A 24,196-nucleotide genomic window follows, 5' to 3' on the forward strand; every position below is an offset into this window, starting at 1 on the left:
GGGCGGGAGACAGAGAGTTTCCCCATCAGGTCTGGAGTCAGGCAGGGTTGTCCACTCTCCCCCGTCTTGTTTGTCAGGAAGGATGAGAGCACAAGAGGGGTGACGTTGCCGGGCAGTGGGGGCACACAAGGCAAAACCTCCCTGTACATGGACGATGTTGCCATCTTCTGCTGGGACCCATGGTCATTTCACAGATTGATCAGCATCTGCGGTCAGTTGGAGTTGGCATCGGAGGCCAGAGTGAACCGCAGGAGGAGCGAGGCCGTGCTCTTCGGTAACTGGCCCGACCGATCCAACGTCTCCCTCACCGTCAGCTCCGACTCCCTGAAGGTGCTGGGGGTCTGGTTCGGAGGGGCTGAGCTGTGTAACAAGAATTGTCTGGAGCGGATTGGGAAGGCCAAACAAAACTTGGATCTGTGGAAACGGCATTGTCTGTCAATAACCGGGAGGAACTTGGTCATCAGGTGTGATGTGCTCTCAGGGCTGCTGTACCTGGCGCAAGCGTGGCCTGTTCCTCACTCCTCTGCCTCGGTAATTACCCAGGACATCTTCTGGTTCATCTGAGAGTCCAAGATGGAGCAAGTCTGATGTGTCACACTGCACAAGTCCCCTGAGAATGGGGGCAAAAGTGTTCCCAACGTTGCCCTCATCCTGATGACCACTTTGGTTTGTGGCTGTATCAGTTGGTGTGTGGACCCCAAGTACGTGGGCACCAAGTGTCACTACGTGCTGAGGTTCTACCTGTCCCCGGTGTTGTGGAGGATGGGCCCGGCCCCACCGCAGCACTATGTGCCAAATACTGCAGGACAAGGACTCGATGGATACTGTGGGGTGGTTCTCTAAGCACACTGTCCAAACTACCTGGCAGAACCTGAGAAGCAGCCCCTTCAGATACTCAAACAGAGGCTGCAACCTCTCACACACTGCAGATACATGGTACACCGTCTCCTCCTGGCTGCAGAAACAACAGGCGGCTGGGGAGTCTGTAAACCGACTGAAGAATCTGTTACACAGTACTGCTCTGTGCAACACTCTCCACCCCAGGTCCCTAGTGTAAAGGGGGAGGACTCCCGTGTAGAGACCTCCACTGGGGAGTCCGAAACTTGTTGGTCTCCCAGCACAGCGAGATGTCCGTAAGGGAACGCTGCCGACTGGCACAGTCCCGGCTGCAGGAGCCCGTGCTGAGGGACGCACTGAAGCTCGGTGCAGCCAATGCTGAGGCTCTGTGGGGAAGGACCACAGTCTGGGCTCCTTCCGCTACCACACACGGAGGGGCCGAGTGTAATGGGGAAACTCCGCAAACAACGGAAGGGTGTATCACCCCAGGGGGCCACAGGAGTGGCAATGGTGCTGTGCAAGAAGACGTGCTGACACTGCTGAATGTATTGATCAAATGGCACGGAGCTGGCAAACAAAGCAAGTTCCTCGTGTCCCCACAGCAGCTCGGTTCACTACAGCCACCCTACGACCGCTCTTCCTTCTCCTCCGGTCTATCTCCCCGGCCCTGATACTATGGTGGGGTAGTTCAAAAACCTCCTGGTGGGCTGCTCAGCCCTTCCCTCAGCATTTTCAGGAAGACTGGGCCATCCCGGCCAGGACTGTGCCCCCGAGTATTCCTCACGTGTCCGATATTTACGCTCCGCATAATCCATGGGGCTGGTCAGGTCTGGGAGCCACAGACATTCTCCCTCCCCAGTTACTCTCACCTCCCCCACTCACTGCCTCACTTCTCCCAGACATCTTTGCTCATTACTGGCACTCCCACTGGTCCCCCAGGTCCCATTCCCACCCCCTGGGTCCTACTGTCCCACAGATTCCTCCGGCATTCAGCTTTCACTGACACGCCTGTGCCTTTGGGGAGCATCTGCTGAATTTGAACCATTTCTTCCAGCTTGTGTCAAGATTCTGCCTTCCCGCCCACACCTGTGAGTGAGGGCAGCTCCGACAGAGGCTCTGCTTCTCCCGGGGTGAGGGGTTTCTGGATGGTGGGAGTCAGTGTCAGGGTTCTGGGCCTGCCGTTGTCTGACCTCGATAGGTACCGTCCTGACAGGCGTGTCTGGGTCTAACCCCTTCACCAAATACCTCACAAGGAAAGCGCCCCAGTGTCTTTACTTCCTGAGGAGGTTAAGTCACCAAACACTCTTACAAACTTCCACAGATGTCCTGTTGAAAGCATCCTGACTGGTTGCATCACGGTCTGGGATGGTAATTCAAATGTGCAGGAACGTAAGAAGCTGCAGAGAACAGTGGACTCAGCCTGATACGTCACGGGCACCTCCCTCCCCACCATCGGGAGTAGCTACAGGAGGTGCTGCCTCAAGAAGGCAACGTCCACCATCAAAGATCCCCACCATCTGGGCCGTGCCATCTTCTCGCAGCTCCCATCGGGCAAGAGGTACAGAAGCCTGAAGTCCCACACCAACAGGTTCAGGAACAGCTACTTCCCTACAATCACTTGGTTCTTGAACCAACCAGCACAACCCTAATCACTACCTCAGTACAGCAACACTATGTCCACATCGATCATTTTGCACCAAAATGGACTTTGTTTTTTGTTTGTTTGAATTGTGTTCTTTCTTGTAAAAATTGAGTATAATTTATGTTTAAATGATGCTTTACTTGTGAACACTGCTTATCAAATGCTCTGTGGCTGTGATGCTGCTGCAAGTAAGAAAAAACAAGGTAACGTGCCTCAATGACTCCCGCCCGGTGGCTCTGACATCCACCATCATGAAGTGCTTCGAGAGGCTGATCACGGCACTCACTAACTCCAGCCTCCCGGACAACCTTAACCCACTGGAATTTGCCCACCACCAAAACAGGTCTACGCGGTCGCTATCTCCCTGGCCCTGCACTCATCTTGGAGCATCTGGACAATAAAGACACCTGTGTTAGACTATTGTTTATTGACTACAGCTCTGCCTTCAATACAATAATCCCAAGCAAACTCGTCACCAAACTCCGAGACCTGGGACTCAACACCTCCCTCTGTAACTGGATCCTTGACTTCCTGACCAACAGACCACAATCAGTCAGGATAGGCAGCAACACCTCCACCACAGTTATTCCCAACACTGGTGCCCCACAAGACTGCATCCTCAGCCACCGACTCTACTCCCTAAACATTCATGACTGTGTGGCCAGATTCTGCTCTAACTCCATCTACAAGTTTGCAGATGATACCACCGTATCTCAAATAACGATGAGTTGGAGTATAGGAAGGAGATAGAGAGCTGAGTGACATGCTGTCATGACAACAACCTTTTCCTCAATGTCAGCAAAACAAAAGAGCTGCTCATTGACTTCAGGAAGGGGGATGGTGCACATGCTCCTGGTTACATCAATGGTGCTGAGGTAAAGAGGGTTGAGAGTTTCAAGTTGCTCAGAGTGAACATCACCAAGAGTCTGTCCTGGTCTAACCATGTAGACACCACAGCCAAGAAAGCTCACCAGCGCCTCTACTTCCTCAGGAGGCTAAAGAAATTCAGTTTGTCCCCTTTGACTCTCACCAACTTCTACCGATGCACCATAGAAAGCATCCTATCTGGATGTATCACGGCTTGGTATGGCAACTGCTCTGCCCAGGACCGCAAGAAACTGCAGAGAGTTGTGGACACAGCCCAGCGCATCACGGACACCAGCCTCCCCTCCTTGGACTCTGTCTTTACCTCTCGCTGCCTTGGTGAAGCAGCCAGCATAATCAAAGACCCCACCCACCCGGGTCATTCTCTCTTCTCTCCTCTTCCATCAGGTAGAAGATACAGGAGCCTGAGGGCACGTACCACCAGACTTAAGGACAGCTTCTACCCCACCGTGATAAGACAATTGAACGGTTCCCTTATACAATGAGTTGGATTCTGACATCACGATCTATCTTGTTCTGACCTTGCACCTTACTGCACTGCACTTTCTCTGTAGCTGTGACACTTTACTCTGTGCTGTTATTGTTTTTACCTGTACTACATCAATGCACTCTGTACTAACCCAACGTAACAGCGCTGTGTAATGAATTGACCTGTACAATCGGTATGCAAGGACAAGTTTTTCACTGTACCTCGGTACAAGTGACAATAATAAACCAATACCAATACATTTTGAATGTGGACAGGTAACTCTGCAGAATTACTCAGTGACAATGGGAACACGTCCCAACTACAGAAGTCCTTTGAATATTCAACACTGGAGGCTGGTCCAAGAGCTTCTGAGCACAAACTCCAGACTCCCAAAATATCCCTCTTCTGTTAGTGTTGAGGGATGGCTCCCTGAGTATATAATGGGCCAGAATATGAAGTGACAAACCAGGCTTGAACTGTGCATAAGTGGCAGGGATGTGCCTTTAACAATGCGCTAATACAGGAGATGCCACTTCATGCCTTCCCTAATCTCAGCCTGAAGTTTTCAATGAGCACCAATTAACGGGAAGGTTTATCTGTTGTCTTCCCCTCTGCAGTTACAATGGGACAGATTCAGAGAATGTTCCACACCTGATGACTGGTTCCATTGGCATTAACGTGTCAGCGGAAGGAGAATTGTGAACAGGGTTTATTTCCTGAAGACTGGGTCTCATTTTAATTAATATCTGCTGTGCATAATTCCATAACTCCAGAATAATGGCTGACACGGCCCAGCTGGGCTCCGAGGAATAGCCGGCCTTCTGCTCAGGTCACACTGCCCACCACCTCTCCAGATTCGAACACTCAGCACCAAGGAAGGCTTCAGACAGAGCAGGACGCCTGCTGTTGTTGGCACCCACCCACCTTTCCCCCAGCAACACTCGGTTTCCAGCTTCTGGCCACAAAGGGACCAGACTGGAAGGGAGCAAGGAGAGGGAACAGGGAGTGCGGAGACGGACAGAGGTGACCCTGGAGAGAGGGCTGATGTCCAGGGAAATGACGGGGAAATGGTGGGAGCTGATCTGACAGAGAATGGCCTGGGTGAATACAGACAGGAACAAGCAAAGTGTGGAGGGACTCAGCAGGTCAGGCAGTGGGTGTGGGGGTAGAGGGATGGTTTCATTTCAACAATAAACTTTATTCACAACAAAATATACACACAAAGAGAAAACCACCGTGCAAAACTCTACATTCTTCTTGTCATTTGTTCAGCACCTTCATTAGTGTTAACAGTTTGTTAACCACAGCACTGTTACCATGGGAGCTCTCCCTGTGTCTCTCTCCCCACCACCTCCCTGCCCCATTTCAACGACCTCTCTCATTTGTATCTGTTACTCAATTTGCATCTGTGCTGTTCACCAAATGTTACCTGTGTCCCTGATGTGAAAAGTTCTTTGTTCTCGGTCTGTGCATTTCCTCTTGCAAACAAGGAAGGTGTCAGAACAGGACAGAATTAACCCTCGGAGTGCTCCTATTTGACTGCAGTGGCCGCAGAAACCAGAGTGAATTATTTTCCCTCTCTCTCCTTTCCCAGCAACACATCTTCCCTCCCACCCAATCTTGTATCGTTTTGTTTCCTTCCATTGCTCAACACACATCTCCAGTCTGCGCTTTGTGTCTCTGCATGAAAAATCCTTCATTCTTAGTACGTGAGCTGCCTCTATCAGAGGTCCTCCGGGACGGGACGGGATTGATCAGAGGAGGCTTTTTTTAATTTCAAAAAGAGACTTTATTTATAATAAAAATATACAAAGGAACAAACAGCACAAAAACCTTTTACATTCATAGTTGTTGCATTCAGTAGTGTAAATTATTAAAGAACATAAACCGCAAACAAACAGCACCATTGCCCACAAGTGGCCCCCTGAGGTGATGCCCCTTTCATTGTTCGAGGGGCTTCCCACCCACCTCTGCCCCTCCGTGTGCGGTGGTGGAAGGAGCCCAGACTGTGGTCCTTTTTGTTTGTGAACAAACAAAAGTTTATTCACTCAAAACACGACAAAATGACATTGAGTGTCAAAACTACAGCAAATGACACAAGAAAGAAAAAAATGGTACAGACAGCTTCTAACTACATAACTGCAGCAAATAACGCTAAGCAACGACCACAGAACGCACCGCTTCAGGTCAGAATCTCGTTCACACTGTCCACGACACATGCGATCCCCTGGGGGGCCCACCGATGGCAGAATTCCCCCAGGATGCCCACAGATACTGCGCGCTCCCTCTCCAAGGACACCCGGATGCGGACGTAAGCCCGTAAGAGGGGCAGGCAGGTGGACCGGCCGGAACACTCGGCTGCCCGCCGCCTGGACCCGTGGATGGCCAGCTTGGCCAGGAGAGAAAGGAAAAGAAAGGGGATAGAATAAAGAGAGGTAGGCTAGGAAAGCGAAGAAAAGAAGATGCATCGTTGGGTGTGGGGGGGTGGGCGTTACTTAAAATGGGATCCGCCCTGCGCTCCCCCAGCCCCCGCCACAACCGGACGGAGAGCAGCCTCGCGCTCACTGCAGGAGACCGTACCCCACACCCGCATCAGCTCCCGATAGAACCCGGGCAGCTCCTGCAGAGCGGCACAAATGACAGCCGCTGCCGGGAGACGCCCCTCCCGCAGGCAGCGCCCCCGGCGGGGAAAATAGGCAGCTAGCACTGTGGGACACTGCAGACACTGCAGGACAGGAACACTATGGATACGGTGGGCTGGTTCCCTGAGCAAACGGTCCAAACCACATGGCAGAACATCTCATCGCCAGATCTGACCTACAGGCACCAAGACCTGGCTTCGCTGGTGGTGAGAGGTTCCCTCCCACTCAGAGCTTTCCTCTACAGACGACACATCACCCCCAATGTACGCTGCGCTTGGGACGGCTACGGTGGGGAGGAGATGGTCACCCAGCTCTTTGCAGACTGTGGGTTTGCTCAGAGGGTATGGAGACGGATGCGAGGGTCCATGTTCTGGTTCATCCACAGTTGCTGCGTGACAGAGGACTCTCTGATCTCCGGGCTGTTCCCAGGGACACACACCAAGACAGACATCAAGTGCTGCTGGAAGGTCATCAGCTCGGTGAAGGAAGCCCTTTGGCCTGCCCGAAACCTGTTGGTCTCCCAGCACAGCGAGATGTCCGTAAGGGAACACTGCCGACTGGCACAGTCCCGGCTGCAGGAGCCCGTGCTGAGGGACGCACTGAAGCTCGGTGCAGCCAATGCTGAGGCTCTGTGGGGAAGTGGCAATGGTGCTGTGTTTGTTTGTGTTTTGCTTTGAAGTTTACACAACTGAATGTAATGACCATGAATGTCAAGGTTTTCTTTTTGCACTGTTCCTTCCTTTGTATCTATTTTGTCTTTTGAATAAAGTCTATTTTTGAAATTGAAAAAAAGCCTCATCTGATCAATCCCGTCCCATCCCTGAGGACATCTGTTGAAGGCAGCTCATGCACCAAGAAAAATTCTGTCCTGTTCTGACACCTTGTTTGCAAGGGGAAATGCACAGACCGAGAACAAAGAACTTTTCACATCAGGGACACAGGTAACACTTCATAAACATCGCGGATGCAAATTGAGCATCAGATACAAATGAGAGAAGTTGTTGGGATGGGGCAGGGAGGTGGTGGGGAGAGAGAAACAGAGAGAGTTCCCATGACAGTTTGTGTGGCTGAATCGTCTGTCTCTGCACAGAAAGTTCTCAATAATTGACTGTTGTTTCTGTGGCCATTGCAGTTCTGATAGAAACACCACTGGTTCATTCTGCCCTGTTCTGATCCTCTGTGTGTAACAGGAAACACACAGAGCGACAACAAACGACTTTTCACATCAGGGACACAGGTAACATTGGGTGACAGGTCACAGATGGACACATGGAAACGAGAGGGATCAGTACAGTGTGGGACGGGGAGGGAGTGGGGAGGGAGAGACAGAGGAAGGAACAGACAGTGTGGAGGTGAGGGATGGAGAGAGAGACAGAGAGAAGCACAGAGTCACACAGCACAGAAACGGGCCCTTTGTCCCACTGACTGGGTGCCGACCTTCCAGCACCCATTGACACTGATCCTACACTGATCCCACGTTCCTGTCCCCACATTCCCATCGACTGCCCCCAGATTCTCCCACCTGCTCCGACACTGGAGACAATTTTCTGTGGTTCATTCACCTCTCATCCAGCCTGATATGTGGGCAAACAGCAGAGAGGGCTGAGAAAAATAAGACGCTTCCTGCCTGAGCTCAGCAACTTTCCACATGGCCTGGACTCACATGGCCGCTCCCCATCTCTGCCCCTCACCCTCTCACCTGCTTCCCCAGTCACTGTCCATCTGTGTGCCTGCCAGCCCCTCCTCCTTCATCAAACCACTCCTCATCTGTATCCCCTCCCAGCCTGTCCCCCACTTCCCCAGCCACACCCCATCTGTGTGCCATCCAGACCCTCTCCCTCTTCCCCAGCCCCACCCAACCCACGCACCCACAGTGGTGGACAGGAAGGACCTGGAGTCTATTTTTTAATATTCTGAGATGAGAAACAGAAAGGGGCAGAAAACATTCGAAGAAAGTTGCATTCAGGCCGCAAGTAGTTTCAGTACCAAATGGGGGACGTTAATCCACATTTTGACTGGAGAAACCAAATTTGCAGCAAAAATGTGGAGGATGAGTTCATACAATGGATGAGATTTTCTCTGATCAGTTTGCTGAGGAACCAACCACAACTGACTTTCAGATCTCATACTGTATCTGGAGAAAGGGTTAATTAATAGTTACGAGACCTTTAGGAACAGTGGTCATAATATTATCCAACTGAAAAATGTTAGAATAAAAATTGAAAATGATTTAGTGACATCTGAAAGGAGGGTTTTAATCCCAATCAGCCAAACTCTGAAGGTGAGTCGTCTATGGTAGAGAGAGCACAAGAACCAGCCTGTCTTTAGTTCTGACATTATGGTAACTGGGATAACCAGTACAAAATTCATCAGCCATGAAAACATCCACCCCACATCTACCATGTCAAACACTGTAAAAACTTTGTACCTTTTAAAGTTTTACACCTCGGTCCTCTAAACTCTGGAGAATTGAGGCCAAGCTTACTCAGTCTTTTCTCTTGAGAAAGACTACATCCCAGGAACCAGTCCAATGAATCCACTACCTTCCCTCCAAGACATGCAGATCCCTTCAGGTGAGAAAACCAAACTCTACCCATTACTCTGGATGTTGTCTCACTGAGGGCTACATAATTCTAGGAAGACATCTTCAAATTTGTACTCAATCCTCACGCAATAAAGATCAACATAATAACTCCCTCTCTAACTGCTGCTGCTGCCCCTGTATACACGTAGGTCACAGTCTCTCATCACTTACAGAATACTCAGCATTTCTCTTTTTCCTACCAACGTAGAAATCTCATTTTCATGCCTTGTGCTCTACCTGACTCTGGCTGCCCACTCACTCAGCTTGTCGACATATTCCACAGGCCTTCTTGCATCATTATCACTACTCACATCTGCACTTAGTCTTGCGATGGAAATATGACCTTTGGTTTACCTTGTTGACATCTACTGTGAAGAGACCCAAGCGCTGACCCCTGTGGTACCCCATTATTTACAGCCTGCCTAGCTGTAAAGGACTTACCTTTACCGACCCTTTGCATACTGATAAGCAGCTTTCAGTGCACGTTCATATTACCCTGCGCCCCTCCACCCCTGATTCCATGCTCTCTGACTTTGCTCACCAATATCCTGTGTGGAACCTCAATGAAAGCATTCTCAGAACCAAAAGCATCACGTCCACTGGAACCCTCTCATCTAGTTCACCAGACACATTGTCAACAGCCTCCAAAAAATTCATAGAATCATAGAACAGTACAACACAATACAGGCCCTTCGGCTCACAATGTTGTGCCGACCTTCAAACCTCGTCTAAAATGATCTAACCCCTTCCTCCCACATATCCCTCTATTTTAAATTCCTCCATATGCTTATCTAGCAATCTCTTGAATTTGACCAATGTACCTGCCTCTACCACCACGCCAGGCAGCACATTCCATGCCCCAACCACTCTCTGGGTAAAAAACCTCCCTCTGATATTTCCCCACCCATTATTTAAAGCCACACCCTCTTGTATTGCGCATTGGTGCCCTGGGAAAGAGGCGCTGGCTGTCTACTCTATCTATTCCTCTTAATATTTTGTATACCTCTATCATGTCTCCTCTCATCCTCCTTCTCTCCAAAGAGTAAAGCCCTAGCTCCCTTAGTCTCTCCTCATAATGCATACTCTCTAAACCAGGCGGCATCCTGGTAAGTCTCCTCTGCACCCTTTCCAATGCTTCCACATCCTTCCTATAATGACGTGACCAGAACTGGACACAGGACTCTAAGTGTGGTCTAACCAGAGTTTTGTAGAGCTGCATCATTACCTTGTGGCTCTTAAACTCGATCCCACGACTTATGAAAGCTAACACCCCATAAACTTTCTTAACTACCCTATCCACCTGTGAGGCAACTTTCAGGGATCTGTGGATATGAACCCCCAGATCCCTCTGCTCCTCCACACTACCCAGAATCCTGCCATTAACTTTGTAACATGCCCACAATTTCCTAACCCGTACATCTTCAGAATGTGGGAGGAAACCGGAGCACCTGAAGGAAACCCATGCAAATACGGGGAAAACGTACAAACTCCTTACAGACAGCGGCCAGAATTGAACCCGGGTCACTAGCGCTGTAATAGCGTTATGCTAACCACTACACTACCGTGTCTGCCCAATTCTAAAATAGTATAAAATGAACACTAGAAACCAAATCTCAGAAAACCCAACTGATAAAATACAAACTGGCCTGCAAACAAACTACCTTTTTAAAGAGCTAAATCTTGAAGAGAAATCAGATGTTATTAAGTAAGTGGAGTATCATCCTGTGATGATTCATGATTTGTTCAAACTTGGCCCTTCGCAGGAAAAGACAAAGCTCGACCTACTTTTGGGTAATATGGTGGGGCAGGTGACAGTGGGGGAAGCATTTTGGGACCAGTGACCATAGTTCAATTAGTTTTAAAACAGTTATGGAAAGGAACAGAACTGGTTGACAGGTTCAAGTTCTAAATTGAGGCAGGGCGAATTTTGACAGTGTGAGACAGGAAGTTGATTGGAGTAGGTTGTTTGCAGGCAAAGGGACCACAGGCAAATGGGAGGCTTTTAAAAGGTGAGATAGTGAGAGCACAAGGTCTGCATATTCCTGTTAGAGTGAAGGGCAAGGCTGGTAGGAATATGGAACCCTGGATGACGAGGGATATTAAGGCCCTGGCCAGGAAAAAGAAGGCTGCATGGGTCAGGTACAGGCAGCTGGGATCAACTGAATCCCTGGAGGAGTATAGCAGATGCAGGAGTGTACTCAAGAAGAAAATCAAGAGGGCAAAAAGGCGGCATGAGATAGCTTTGGCAGAAGATTAAGGAAAATCCAAAGAGATTTTATCTTAAGGGAAAAATTGCAACTAGAGAGAGAATACGGCCCTTCAAAGACCAAAGGGGACATCCTTGTGTGGAGCTGCAGGAGATGGGCAATGTCTTTAATAATATTTCTCCTCTGTTCTTAAACCATGGAGAAAGACACAAAGACTTTGGAACCAGGAAAAGTAAACTGGGAGGTCTTGGGGATAGTCTGCATTACAATAGAGGAGGTGCTGGATGACTTAAAAGGCATGAAGGTAGACAAATCTCCAGGGCCTGACCAGATGTCTCCAAGAACACTGCGGGAGGCTAGAGAAGAAATTGCGGGAGCTGGCTGAGATATTTGCATCATCGTTAACCACGGGTGAGGTGCTGGTAGACTGGAGACTAGCAAACGTTGAGTCTCTATTTAAGAAGGGCGGCAAAGAAAAGCCTGGAAACTATAGATCAGTAAGTTTAACATTTGTGGTAGGCAAGTTACTGGAGAGGATTCTGAGGGATAGGATATACATACATCTGGAAGGACAAAGGTAGTCAGCTTGGCTTTGTGTGTGGGAGACCATGTCTTACAAATTTAATTGAGTTTTTTGATGTGACCAAGAAAGTTGATGAGGGTTCGGCACAATATATGGTTTACATGGACTTCAGTAAGGCCTTTGATAAGGTTCTACACAGTAGGATGCTCTGGAAGGTTAAGAGTGCATGAAATCTAGGGAGACCTGGCTAATTGGATACACAATTGGCTTGATGGTACAAAGCAGAGAGTGATGGTGGAAGGTTGCTTCTCAGACTGGAGGACCGTGACGGCGCTGGACCCATTGTGTTTGTCATCAATATCAATGATTTGGATAAGGATGTACAAGGCATGGTAAATTTGCAGATGATTCTAAAACAGGTGCCGCAGTGGACAAAGAAGGTAGTCATCAAAAATTACAAAGGGATCTTGATCACCTGAGTTAGTGGGCCGAGAATGGCAAATGGCGTTTAATTTGGATAAGTGCAAGGTGTTGCACTTTGAAAAGTCAAGAATGGCAGGGCCCTGGGGAGTGTTGTAGAACAGAGTGACCGTGGAATACAGGTATCTGGTTCAGTGAAAGTGGGAGTCACAGGTAGACAGGGTGGGGAAGGCATCTTTTGGTATGCTGGCACTAAGTCAGGGCACTAAGTATAAAAGTTGGGAGGTCAGGGTGCTGTTGTACAGGACACTGGTGAGGCCGCATTTGGAGCATTGTGTCCAGTTTAATTCACCCTGCTGTAGGAAAGATGTTATTCAACTAGAAAGAGTGCAGAAAGATTTACAATGATATTGCCATGAGAGACTGAATAATAAGGAGAGCTTAGACAGGCTAAGACTTTATTCACTGGAACACAGGAGACTTGAGAGGTGATCTTCTCAAGGTGTATAATATCATGAGGGGCAGAGACAGGGTGAATGCATTCAGTCTTTTTTCCCCCAAGGTTAGGGAATCAGGAACCAGAGGGCATAGGTTTAAGGTGAGGGGGGAAGATTCAATAAGAACTTGAGGGGCAACTTTTTTTTTCAAAACACAAAGGGTGGTACCTGTGTGGAATGAGGTAGTGTCAGAGGAAGTGGTTGAGGCAGCTACAATAACATTTTCAAAGACAGTTGGACAGGTACATGGATTGGAAAGGTTTTGGGCCAAATGCTGGCAAATGGGACCAGCTTTGAATGGGCATCTTGGTTAGCATGGACCAGTTGGGCCGAAGGGCCTGTTTCCATGCTGTATAACTCTATGACTACCTTCAATAAATACATTTACAAAGTATGTAACCATTTCAGTGTAAGCAAATCTGTGACAGGATTGCATTCTGATGCAATATTTGCAATGTTTGGACATTGTTAATTTGAAACAACTCAATGAACAAACCTCTTTCAGGGATCATGAATAAATCTCTAGAAGAAGGTTCTTCAGCAAGACAGGTTTCTGCAGACTGATCAGCTTCCCGTCTGAACTTGTTCATTGGGACCACTTCCTGTGGACTGATCACCTTCTCTTGAAGCAGGGCACCGACTTTGTTCACTTGAAGCATGCTGATCAATTTTCCCAGCCGATGAGCCTTTGTGCAGAGATTTAGTGCAGCCTGTCCCCGTTTCCCTTCATTTGCTACCTGTAAAATACTAATCCAAGTGAAATAGTAACAGTAAGGCAGAGAACAAAAATACATGAATTGAACATGACGTGAGACACAGGGCTGACAAGATTCCACAGCAATTAGCTTAAACTGGTTGTTACTTTGCTTGCCTGTGCAATGATAATTTCAAGAGGAAGCTCAGGACAATGTGGCTCATATTGAACACAGAGAATCTGAGGGATCAAAGTAACCAATCAAGCTTTGTGTTACAGCGTTATGGTAAGTCGGGAACCCTAAAACAATTCTGCTCATTAGGTCAGGTCTGATCATTCAAGGCCCCCATTTCCCAGATCGCACACAGGCAGATCCCCCGGGACCAATCCTCCCTGGGTCACACACTGTCCGATCCCCTGGGGCCCAGACTGTCTGTTCTCTATTGAACAATCTGAGATTGTCCCAATTCACAAACACTCAGTGATTGCAGTGCTTAGATCTGTCAAAGAAAATAGAGAAAACTAAACACAATGTGGACCTCAAATCAGGTGGCAGCTTTCCCTCTGTTCCTAAGCAACAGAGCTACTGTGAGCCACATCACCAAACACAACTGACACTCTCCCACACACTGTATTTGGCCAATTCCACTCATCCAGTCAGATCTCAACGTGGGTTTATGAAATGTGAACATGACAACTTGTGTGCAGTGAACAGGGATGCTGCCAGGACTGGGGGCTCTTGAGTTATAAGGAGAGATTGGTAGGCTGGGACAGTTTTGTTTTGATATTGGTTTACTACTGTCACTTGTACCGAGGTACAGTGAAAAACTTGTCTTGCAAACCGATCATACAGGTCAATTCATTACCCAGTGCAGTTACATTGAGTGCATTGAGGTAGTACAGGTAAAAACAATAACAGTAAAATGTCACAGCTACAGAGAAAGTGCAATGCAATAAGGTGCAAGGTCACAACAAGGTAGAATGGGAGGTCATAGTCCATCTCATTGTATAAGGGAACCGTTCAATAGTCTTATCACAGTGGGGTAGAAGCTGTCCTTAAATCTGCTGGTACGTGCCCTCAGGCTCCTGTACCTTCTGCCTGATGGAAGAGGAGAGAAGAGAGAATGTCCTGGGTGGGTCGGGTCTTTGATTATGCTGGCTGCTTCACCAAGACAACAAGAGGTAAAGACAGAGTCCAAGGAGGGGAGGCCGGTGTCCGTGATGCGCTGGGCTGTGTCCACAACTCTCTGCAGTTTCTTGAAGTCCTGGGCAGAGCAGTTGCCATACCAAGCCGGCATACATCCAGATAGGATGCTTTCTATGGTGCATCGGTAGAAGTTGGTGAGAGTCAAAGGGGACAAACCAAATTTCTTTAGCCTCCTGAGGAAGCAGAGGCACTGGTGAGCTTTCTTGACCGTGACATCTACATGATTTGACCAGGACAGGCTGTTGGTGATGTTCACTCCCAGGAACTTGAAGCTCTCAACCCTCTCGACCTCAGCACCATTGATGTAGATAGGTGCATGTACACCGCCCCCTTTCCTGAAGTCAGTGACCAGCTCTTTTGTTTTGTTGACATTGAGGGAAAGGTTGTTGTTATGACACTATTCCACTAAGCTCTCTATCTCCTTCCTGTACTCTGACTCATCACTGTTTGAGATACGGCCTACAACGGTGGTATCATCTGCAAACTAGCAGATGGAGTTAGAGCAGAAGCTGGCCACACACTTATGAGTATATAGGGAGTAGGGGGCTGAGGACACGGCCTTGTGGGGCACCAGTGTTGAGAATAATCGTGCCGGAGGTATTGCTGCCTATCCTCACTCATTGCGGTATTTGTTAGAAAGTCAAGGATCCAGTTACAGAGCAAGGTGTTGAGTCCTAGTTCTTGGAGTTTGGTGACAAGCTTGCTTGGGATTATTGTATTGAAGGCAGAGCTGTAATCAATAAACAATAGTCTAACATAGGTGTCTTTACTGTCCAGATGCTCCAGAGCTGAGTGTAGGGCCAAGGAGATGGCATCCGCTGTAGACCTGTTTCGGCAATAAGGAGTGACCTTATAGTGGTTTATAAAATCACGAGGGCATAGATAAGGATGGTCACAATCTTTTCCACAGGGTAGGGGAGACTAAAACTGGAGTACACAGGTTCAAGGTGAGCAGTGAAGGATTTAAAGGGTATCTGAGGGGCAAGTTGTTCCACACACAGGGCGGTGGGTACACAGATCAAGCTGCCAGAGGATCGGTAAAGGTAGGTACAAGTACAACATTCAGAAGACATTTGGACAGGTATATGGATAGAAGAGGTTTAGAAGAATATGGGCCAAATGCAGGCAAACCGGACTAGCTTGGATAGGCACTTTAGTCAGCATGGACAAGTTGGACTGAAGGGATTCTTTCTGTGCTGTACAACTGTTTAGAGTCACAGAGTTAGTGTTTCAGGATCCCCTCTCTCCCCTTTTCTGTTCAGAGCCAGCGTGCATTATCGGTCGGGCTAAAGACTTGTCATGCTCACATGTACATGTGGTGAGGTTCTCCAGTTACTGCGATGGGCACATTCTCCATTCCCTTGCCAACATGCTCACTTCAACCATCTAAAAACTGAATGAGGTTTAATGCACCACCAATGCTCTCCCACATCTCCAATGAGTCAAAGTTCTGAGGAGCACTGTGCTTTTCCCTCTCCTCTCCCCGGGTAAGGACACATGGATCTGGTCTTAAAAAGTAGCAACAAGGGTGAAGCAGTCATTGAATTCAGAGCAAGGGGATCCCAGCACTTGATGGCATTTGAGAACTGGCCTCAGTGGCGAGGGTGGACACACGTGCAGGCCAGAGAAAAGAGGCCAGATTTATATTCCAAAACTTGACTGCCTGTTATTTTGGATAAACATATCGCTTCATTGCAAGCATTGATGACGTTAGCCTTTCACATCCAGCTGCAACAATTGTTTTAATTGCTTGAATCTTAAGTATTCCAACTGCCCTGACTGAATTTGAACCAGTGTTTGGGGATCGTTATTCATCTTGTTAGGCGGAGCAATGGCAGATTAAATTTTATTGAAAAGTGTGTGTTAATGCATTTCAGGTTCAAATAAGGGTAGGGTATTCACCATGAATGATCAGACCCTTTGGACGATTGAGTAACAAAGGATCATTGCACATAAATCCTGAGAACCCTGAAGGTGGCAGCACTGGTACACAGCGTGGTGAAGGCAGCATTCAGCATGCCTACCGTCATTAGCTGATGCACAGAATACAACTGAAGTCAGCTCTTGTTTCAATTTTATAAACTCTATAAACACAAAACTGGAAGTGTGTGCACAGTTCTGGTTACCAGAATATAGAAAGGATGCGATTGCACTGGAGAGGGTGCAAAGGAGATTGAATATTTCAATTATCAGAAGAGACTGCCCTGGCTGAGCTTGCCTTGGAGCAGAGACAGACAAAGGGAGATATGATCAAGGTATCGATTCAGGTAGAAGGTGAATAAACTTTTTTCCGCAGAGTGGTGTCTAAGACCAGAGAGCACAGATTGAAGTAAGGAGTATAATGTTTAGACAACCTAGGGAAGTAGGGTGCTTATAGCCTGGGACACACTGCCTGAGAAGGTGGTGGAGGCAGATACTCTGACAATATTTCAGGAGCATATGTTTTTTAATCTGTTAAAATGGATAAGACTATTAATTTTATTTCATGGAATGTTAACGGTTTAAACAATCCGGTTAAGCGCAAGATGATCTTTGAAGTTTTTCATAGATTAAATTCTCAGATCATTTTCGCTCAGGAGACTCACATTAGGAGGAAAACGTTTTTTTAGATTTTGGAGGAGTCAACAGTTCCATTCAAATTCACAAGCAAATGTGAAAGGAGTCTCTATTTTTATAGACTCCTCACTTTCGTTTGTCCGTTATGAGACAATATCAGACCCAAATGGTAGATTTTTATTAATTACTGGTCTACTTCATAACAAAAAAGTTGTTATGGTTAATGTTTATGCATCCAATGTAGGTCACCCTGAATTTTTTAAACATCTGTTTGCATTTTTTCCTAATTTAAATGAATACACTGTGATTATGGGTGGAGATTTTAACTGCTGTCTAAACCCTTCGATGGATAGTTCTGTGTCAAATCCTGCACTTCCAAACAAATACGCTGTCTTTATTAATTCCTTCTTAGTTGAATCCAGAATTTTAGATGTTTGGAGATCTCTACACTCATATGATAAAGAATTTTCATTCTTTTCTCATGTCTACCATAATTACTCGAGGATTGATTATTTTTTTTACTGATGCTAGACTAGCTCCACTAACTACGGACTGTAAATACGATGCACTAGCCATTTCTCATCATGCACCATTGAGATTATTAACTAAATTACCAGATGTATTCTTTGATGTCAGACAATGGCGATTTAACCTTCTCTATTACAAGATTTAGATTTCGTCCAATTTATTAAAGAACAGATCTCATTTTTCCTCTTAACTAATTTTACTGAAGAATTTCCAGTGGGATAATATGGGATACTTTTAAAGCATATATCCGTGGTCAAATTATTTCATATTCCACTGGATTGAAAAAATGAACTAATAACGAAATACATATATTAGATGACAAGTTTAAAGAAATCAATAAAAAATATTCTAATACTCCTAATCCGGGGCTTTTTAAAAAGAGAACAGAACTCCAATTACAACATAGTTTATTATTAACATCTTCAGTTGAAAACCTACTACTTAAAAATAAAAGTCAATTTTATATACATGGTGACAAATCTGGTCAATTATCGGTCAACCAACTGAAAGCTACTTTATCTAAACGTCAGATTAATAAAATTCGTAAACCAGATGGTACCTACACAATAGATCATGTTCAAACTAACAAATCCTTTCAAGAATTTTATTCTTCTTTATAACAATCAGAATCCCCTGAGGATCCTACATTAATGCATGAATTTTTAAGAGATCTGAAGATTCCCCGATTATCTTTAAATGAACGCTCTACATTAGATGCTCCCATTTCGGAGGAAGAAATAAAGAAAGTAATATTTTCAATGAACTTGGGTAAAGCATCCGGCCCTGACGGATATACAGCTGAATTTTTAAAATCCTTTTCTGATATTCTTGTTCCTTGGTTAGCCAAAATTTTTAAAGATGCCCTATCAGTAGGTAAACTACCACAATCTTTCTATGAAGCAACTATTTCTTTAATTCTTAAAAAGGATAAAGATCCCACTGATGGTGCATCTTATAGACCTATTCCTTTATTAAATGTAGATTCAAAAATATTTTCCAAATTATTGGCCTTTACATTGGAAAAGGTTCTTCCACAAATTATCTCTGAAGACCAGACAGGATTTATTCAGAATCGTTATTTACATTTTAATATTAGGAGATTAATGAATATAATATATACCCCTTCATCCCAAATTCCAAAATGTGTTGTTTCAATAGATGCTGAAAAGGCATTTGACAGAGTCGAATGGGAATATCTATTCATTACACTTCAAAAATTTAATTTTAGCCTTAAATTTATATCTGCGATTAAAATGATTTATTATACACCTATGGCTTCAATACTTACTAATAATCAAAGATCTCCTTTGTTTAGGCTTTTTTGAGGTACTAGACAAGGTTGCCTGTTAAGCCCTTTATTATTTGATATTGCTTTAGAACCCTTGGCTATTACACTCTGGGACCCTTCAAATATATGTGGCATTACTCGCAGACAGAAGATTTATAAGATATCTCTCTACGCGAATGACCTGTTACTTTATATTTCTAATCCGGATGAATCTATCCCCTCAGTACTATCACTACTAGATCAGTTTAGCGTTTTTTCTGGCTATAGATTAAATCTTAATAAGAGCGAACTTCTTCCATTAAATTTGCAAACCCCAATTTATAGGCAATTACCTTTTAGATTGGTAACTGACTACTTTATGTACTTAGGTGTTAACATTACCAAGAAACATAAGGACTTATTTAAAGCTAATCTATTGCCTTTAATTGACCATGTTAAACAATTATTTACCAAATGGTCCCCACTGTCTTTATTATTGGTAGGCTGAATTAATGTGGTTACGATGAATATTTTACCAAAATTTTTATATTTATTTCAAGCGATTCCAACTTTCGTCCCAAAGTCTTTTTTTGACACTATTGATTCTAAAATTCTTTCATATATTTGGCAGAATAAAAACCCAAGGTTAAGTAAGATATATTTACAAAAACTAAAAAAGGATGGTGGTATGGCTCTGCCTAACTTTAGATTATATTACTGGGCAATTAATATCAGATATTTAATTTTTTGGATAGAAGATTCAGATGTAATTCAATGCCCCAAATGGGTATGCCTTGAGCACCAATCAGTACTTGAATTTTCATTATTTTCTATTTTAGGAGCTTCACTCCCTTTTGTACTTACCAAATCAAGTAAACATATGATTAACCCAATTGTTAGACATACAATACGAATATGGTTTCAATTTCGTAAATTTTTTGGATTGAATAAATTTAACTTGTCAAGTCCCATTCAATCTAATTTTTTCTTTCATCCATCCAGAATTGACTCAGCTTTTTCCATATGGAAAAGGAAGGGAATAGTATGTTTTCATGATTTATTCATTGATAACTGTTTTTCGTCTTTTGAACAATTGTCTAACAAATACAATTTGCCTAGATCACACTTTTTTCGATTTTTGTAGATTAGGAATTTCTTAAAAGCTACTATACCCTCTTTTCCAACACCTTACAAAACTGAAATTATGAAAAAAAAATTAGGTCTTAATCCTTATCAGAAAGGCTTGATAGCAATAATCTATGATTTAATTATGAAAATACGTCCAGAATCACTGGACAAAATTAAGAACGAATGGGAAAGTGAACTCCAGACACCTTTACCTACAGAGACAAGGAAGAAAATTCTTCATTTAGTTAATACATCTTCAATGTGTGCCACTCTTTGATACAGTTTAAGGTAGTTCACAGGACCTATATGTCAAAAGATAAGCTAGCTTGTTTTTATAACCATATAAATCCTATATGTGACAGATGTAAATCGAATATGGCTTTTTTGACACATATGTTTTGGAAAAATATTGGAAAGACATTTTTAACATTATTTCAAATGTATTGAAGATTGATTTACAACCTCACCCTATCACTGCAATTTTTGGATTACCAAGGATAGAGTCCAGCAATTTATCTGCTTCCGCTAACCGTATGATTGTTTTTGTTACATTAATGGCTAAATGATCCATTTTGCTTAAATGGAAGGATCCAATACCCTCTACTACTTTTCAATGGTTCTCTCAAACTAGATCATGTTTAAATTTGGAAAAAATTAAGAGTGGTACTGTTGATCCTTCGTTTAAATTTGAAGATATTTGGAGTCCATTTATTCAATATTTTCACATGATATAGATCCCCTTTCAATAACTTTCCAACTTAGAGGAACGGAGTTGACGACATAATATTGCTCTGTTTCTACTGAGAAATTTTAGTCCAGTCTTTTTTCTTTTGGTTTTTTTTTTGAAATTTTTCTGTTTAGTTTAGTTTGGTTTGATATATCGTTTATAATTTTTCTTATTGATTTGGGGATTTTTTTCTTTCTTTTCTTTTATATATATAATAAATCTTTTTCTTTTCTTTCTTTTATATTATCTTAATTTACAAGGAGATAGTGGGATCTACAGATTTTTTTTTATTTATTGTTCTTTATGATTATCTATGCCATGATTGTTCTCCTGCTCTCTTTGTATTACATGTACAAATATTGATGTAAATATTAATCTGTATTAATTTGAAAACTAATAAAAAGGTTGGAAAAGAAAAGAAAGATACTCTGACAATATTTCAGGAGCATCTGGGTGAGCATTCGAAATGTAAAGGGAGAGTTGGCTACAGACCAGGTGGTGGTAAATAGGATTAGTATAGATAGACTAATGGATGGCACAGCCATGGTGGGTTAAAGCCTTATTTCTGCACTCTACGATCAATGACTCTTGACACTAAGATTCAATCTTAACCATAGTGGCACCACAGTACGTTTGTTTCAAAACATCATTATGGACCCTCACCACCCGGGACATGCCCTCTTCATGCCATCGGGGAGGAGGTACAGGAGCCTCAAGACCCACACTCAATGTTTCAGGAACAGCTTCTTCCCCTCCACCATCAGATTTCTGAACGGTCCATGGACACGACCTCGTTATTCCTCTTTGGCACAATTTATTTATTTCCGTGTCTGAAAGTAATTTTTATGTCTTTCTGTCTTGCACTGTACTGCTGCCACAAAAGAAGTTTCATGACATATGTCAATGATAATAAACCTGATTTTGATGCTTCACATCCCTTGTCTGATTGAAATCTGCCACATTTTACCTTTTGACCAACACTGTTGTCCCCAGTGCTAACACCTCCCTGTGAACAGTCAGGTATCAGCACTGTGATCAGTGTCTGGCAACGTTTATTCAACAACTGACAGCGAGTGAAACTTCTGTGCATTTCCATTGTTTCCTGTTTCAAAGTTATATCTGTCACTCTGTCAGGATCGGTGATGAAATGTGGCCCTGAGCACTATATTCACATCCCTACACCTTGCCACTGGAACCATCTCACTGAGGATCTGATGGAGACCCAGCCCCTGCCCCCTGCACCCGGGATCACATCTCCCCTGCTTCTGGGATTTAAAATAACCTTGGACAGGTGTTTTGACTCAGAATGAAGAAAGCTGCATATTCTGCCCCTCAGATGTGACCACAACGACCACTTTCCCTCCTCCTTCCCTTCCCAGACGCTCCCATGAGAAGACTGTGTGTTCCCAGGACACAGGGAACAGTTCCCAGTCGCTGCTGTTGTTGTGTCTGACCTGCTCCCCACCACTGCCCCACTCTGGGCATCCTCCTGCTTCCCCACTCACTGCCGACAACCAAAGGACGGCAGATGCTGCGATCCAGGTGGGAACCGTTCTGATGCTGGAGGAGCTCAGCAGCTCAGGCAGCGTCTGTGGGGGAGAGTAAACGAGACGGGCCGAGCGGCCTCCTCCTGCCTCTCAGCAGTAAATCAGCCAACTCACCGGCTACGGCCGCTCCACTGTCGGTGGGGAAACCGGTTCAGCACCGCCCGCAACTCCCCTCGGGGGGGAAATGGAAATAAATAAAACTGCGGCACATTCGCTCTGAGGTCTGACCGGGAGTTTGGGAGGGAGCGGGGGGCGGGGTCTGCGGGGTAACGCTATTGGTTGTCACTAGGGATTGACATCCCGTCGCGCCAATGGGAACCACGTATCCCGCGCATCCTCTGTTGACAGGTGGCGGTTGGTGGGCGCGCGCTCGGCCGTTAAACCGTCTCCGCGCGAGCCGAGCAGCGCGTGTGTGACGTAACAACCGCGTGTGACGAGCTCGTTTGTGACGTCGCCGCGAATGGGCAATCCGTGTGTGACGTCAGGTCCGCGAGCCGGGCAGTCGGTGTGTGACGTCATGGCGCGAGAGGAGCTCAGCGGCCGCGCAGCCTCTGTGGGGAGAAGCAGACGGTGAACGTTTGGCCTCAGGACCCTTCCTCAGGACTGAAGGTGGGAAAAGGGGCCCAATATATAGGAGGGGAAAGCAGAGCAGTGAGGGGTGGAGAGCAGAGGGGAGGTGGGGTGGGCACAGGGTGGGGAGAGGGAGATGCAGGGCAGAGATGGTGCTGGGCAGGGAGCAGACCCACCGGGGGAGGGTGACAGGTGGGGAGGGAGGGGAAAGGGGGCGGCAGTGGGATGGGTGGGGAAGGAGGAGTGAAGGAGGGAGGTGCGGAGAGAGCGGTCCCTGCCACAGGCAGAAAGGGGTGGCGAGGGGAAGATGTGCTTGGTGCTGGGTCCCGTTGGAGATGGCGGAAATGGCAGAACACATCAATGTCCTTCAGGAGGTCGGAGCTGACGGTGGGGGCGACGGTGGATCGGTCGGGCCGGTTACCGAAGAGCACGGCCTCCCTCCTCCTGCGGTTCACTCTGGCCCCCGATGCCAACTCCAACTGGCCGCAGATGCTGATCAATCTGTGAACTGACCGCGGGTCCCAGCAGAAGACGGAGACATCGTCCATGTACAGGGAGGTTTTGCCTCGTGTGCCCCCACTGCCCGGCAACGTCACCCCTCTTGTGCTCTCGTCCTTCCTGATGGATTTGGCAAAGGGTTCAGTGCAGCACACAATACAAGACGGGGGAGAGTGGACGACCCTGCCTGACTCCAGACCTGATGGCGAAACTCTCTGTCTCCCACCCATTGATTTGCACTGCACTACGGAGATCTGTGTGGAGCAGTTGGATCCCATTCCTGATTCCCTCCCCAAAACCCATTTTGGAGACCACGTCCATCATGTACGTGTGTGATGTCCTGTCGAAGGCCTTTTCCTGGTCCAAGCTGACCAGGCACGTGTTCACCCCTCTGTCCTGCACGTAGGTGATGGTATCCTTGAGCAACACAAGGCTGTCAGAGATTTTCCTGTCAAGTACAGAACAGGTTTAGCCCAGGTGGATCACCTGTCCCAGAGCAGACTTGACCCAGTTGGTGATGGCCTTGGAAAGGATCTTATAGTTTACATTCAACAGTGAAACGGGTCTCCAGTTCCTGATGTCCTCCCTCTCCCCTTTTGCTTGTTGATGAGGGTAATGATGCCCTTCCTCATGGAGTCTGCCATTCTGCCAGCGTTGTACACTTCCAGCAGGTCCGGGCCCATCCAGTCCCACAGAGCCGAGTACAGCTCTGCCGGTACCCCGTTGCTTCTGGGAGTTTAACTCATGCCAGGGGAACGGATGGAGCCA

At 46.0% G+C, this 24,196-nt stretch overlaps 2 protein-coding genes across 4 annotated transcripts in view; one reads left to right on the forward strand and one right to left on the reverse strand.

The window, feature by feature from the left end:
* The window catches only part of LOC127580399 (E3 ubiquitin-protein ligase Hakai-like), a 69,837-nt gene extending 47,255 nt beyond the window's left edge, over positions 1-22,582 (reverse strand). The window contains 2 exon segments of the mRNA XM_052033807.1: positions 13,203-13,453; positions 22,475-22,582. Of these exon segments, the coding sequence (XP_051889767.1) occupies positions 13,203-13,365 (163 nt within the window). The 5' untranslated portion in view covers positions 13,366-13,453; positions 22,475-22,582.
* A 148-nt stretch (positions 22,583-22,730) lies between these two features.
* Positions 22,731-24,196, forward strand: part of LOC127580612 (uncharacterized) — an 89,362-nt gene continuing 87,896 nt past the window's right edge. For all 3 annotated transcript variants that reach the window (XM_052034233.1, XM_052034237.1, XM_052034238.1), the window contains exon 1: positions 22,731-22,969. The gene's annotated coding sequence lies outside the window, so the exon portion shown is untranslated. The remainder of the gene's footprint in view (positions 22,970-24,196) is intronic.

This window comes from Pristis pectinata, chromosome 19 (genome assembly GCF_009764475.1).
Source record: "Pristis pectinata isolate sPriPec2 chromosome 19, sPriPec2.1.pri, whole genome shotgun sequence".
Classification (NCBI taxonomy): Eukaryota; Metazoa; Chordata; class Chondrichthyes; order Rhinopristiformes; family Pristidae; genus Pristis; species Pristis pectinata.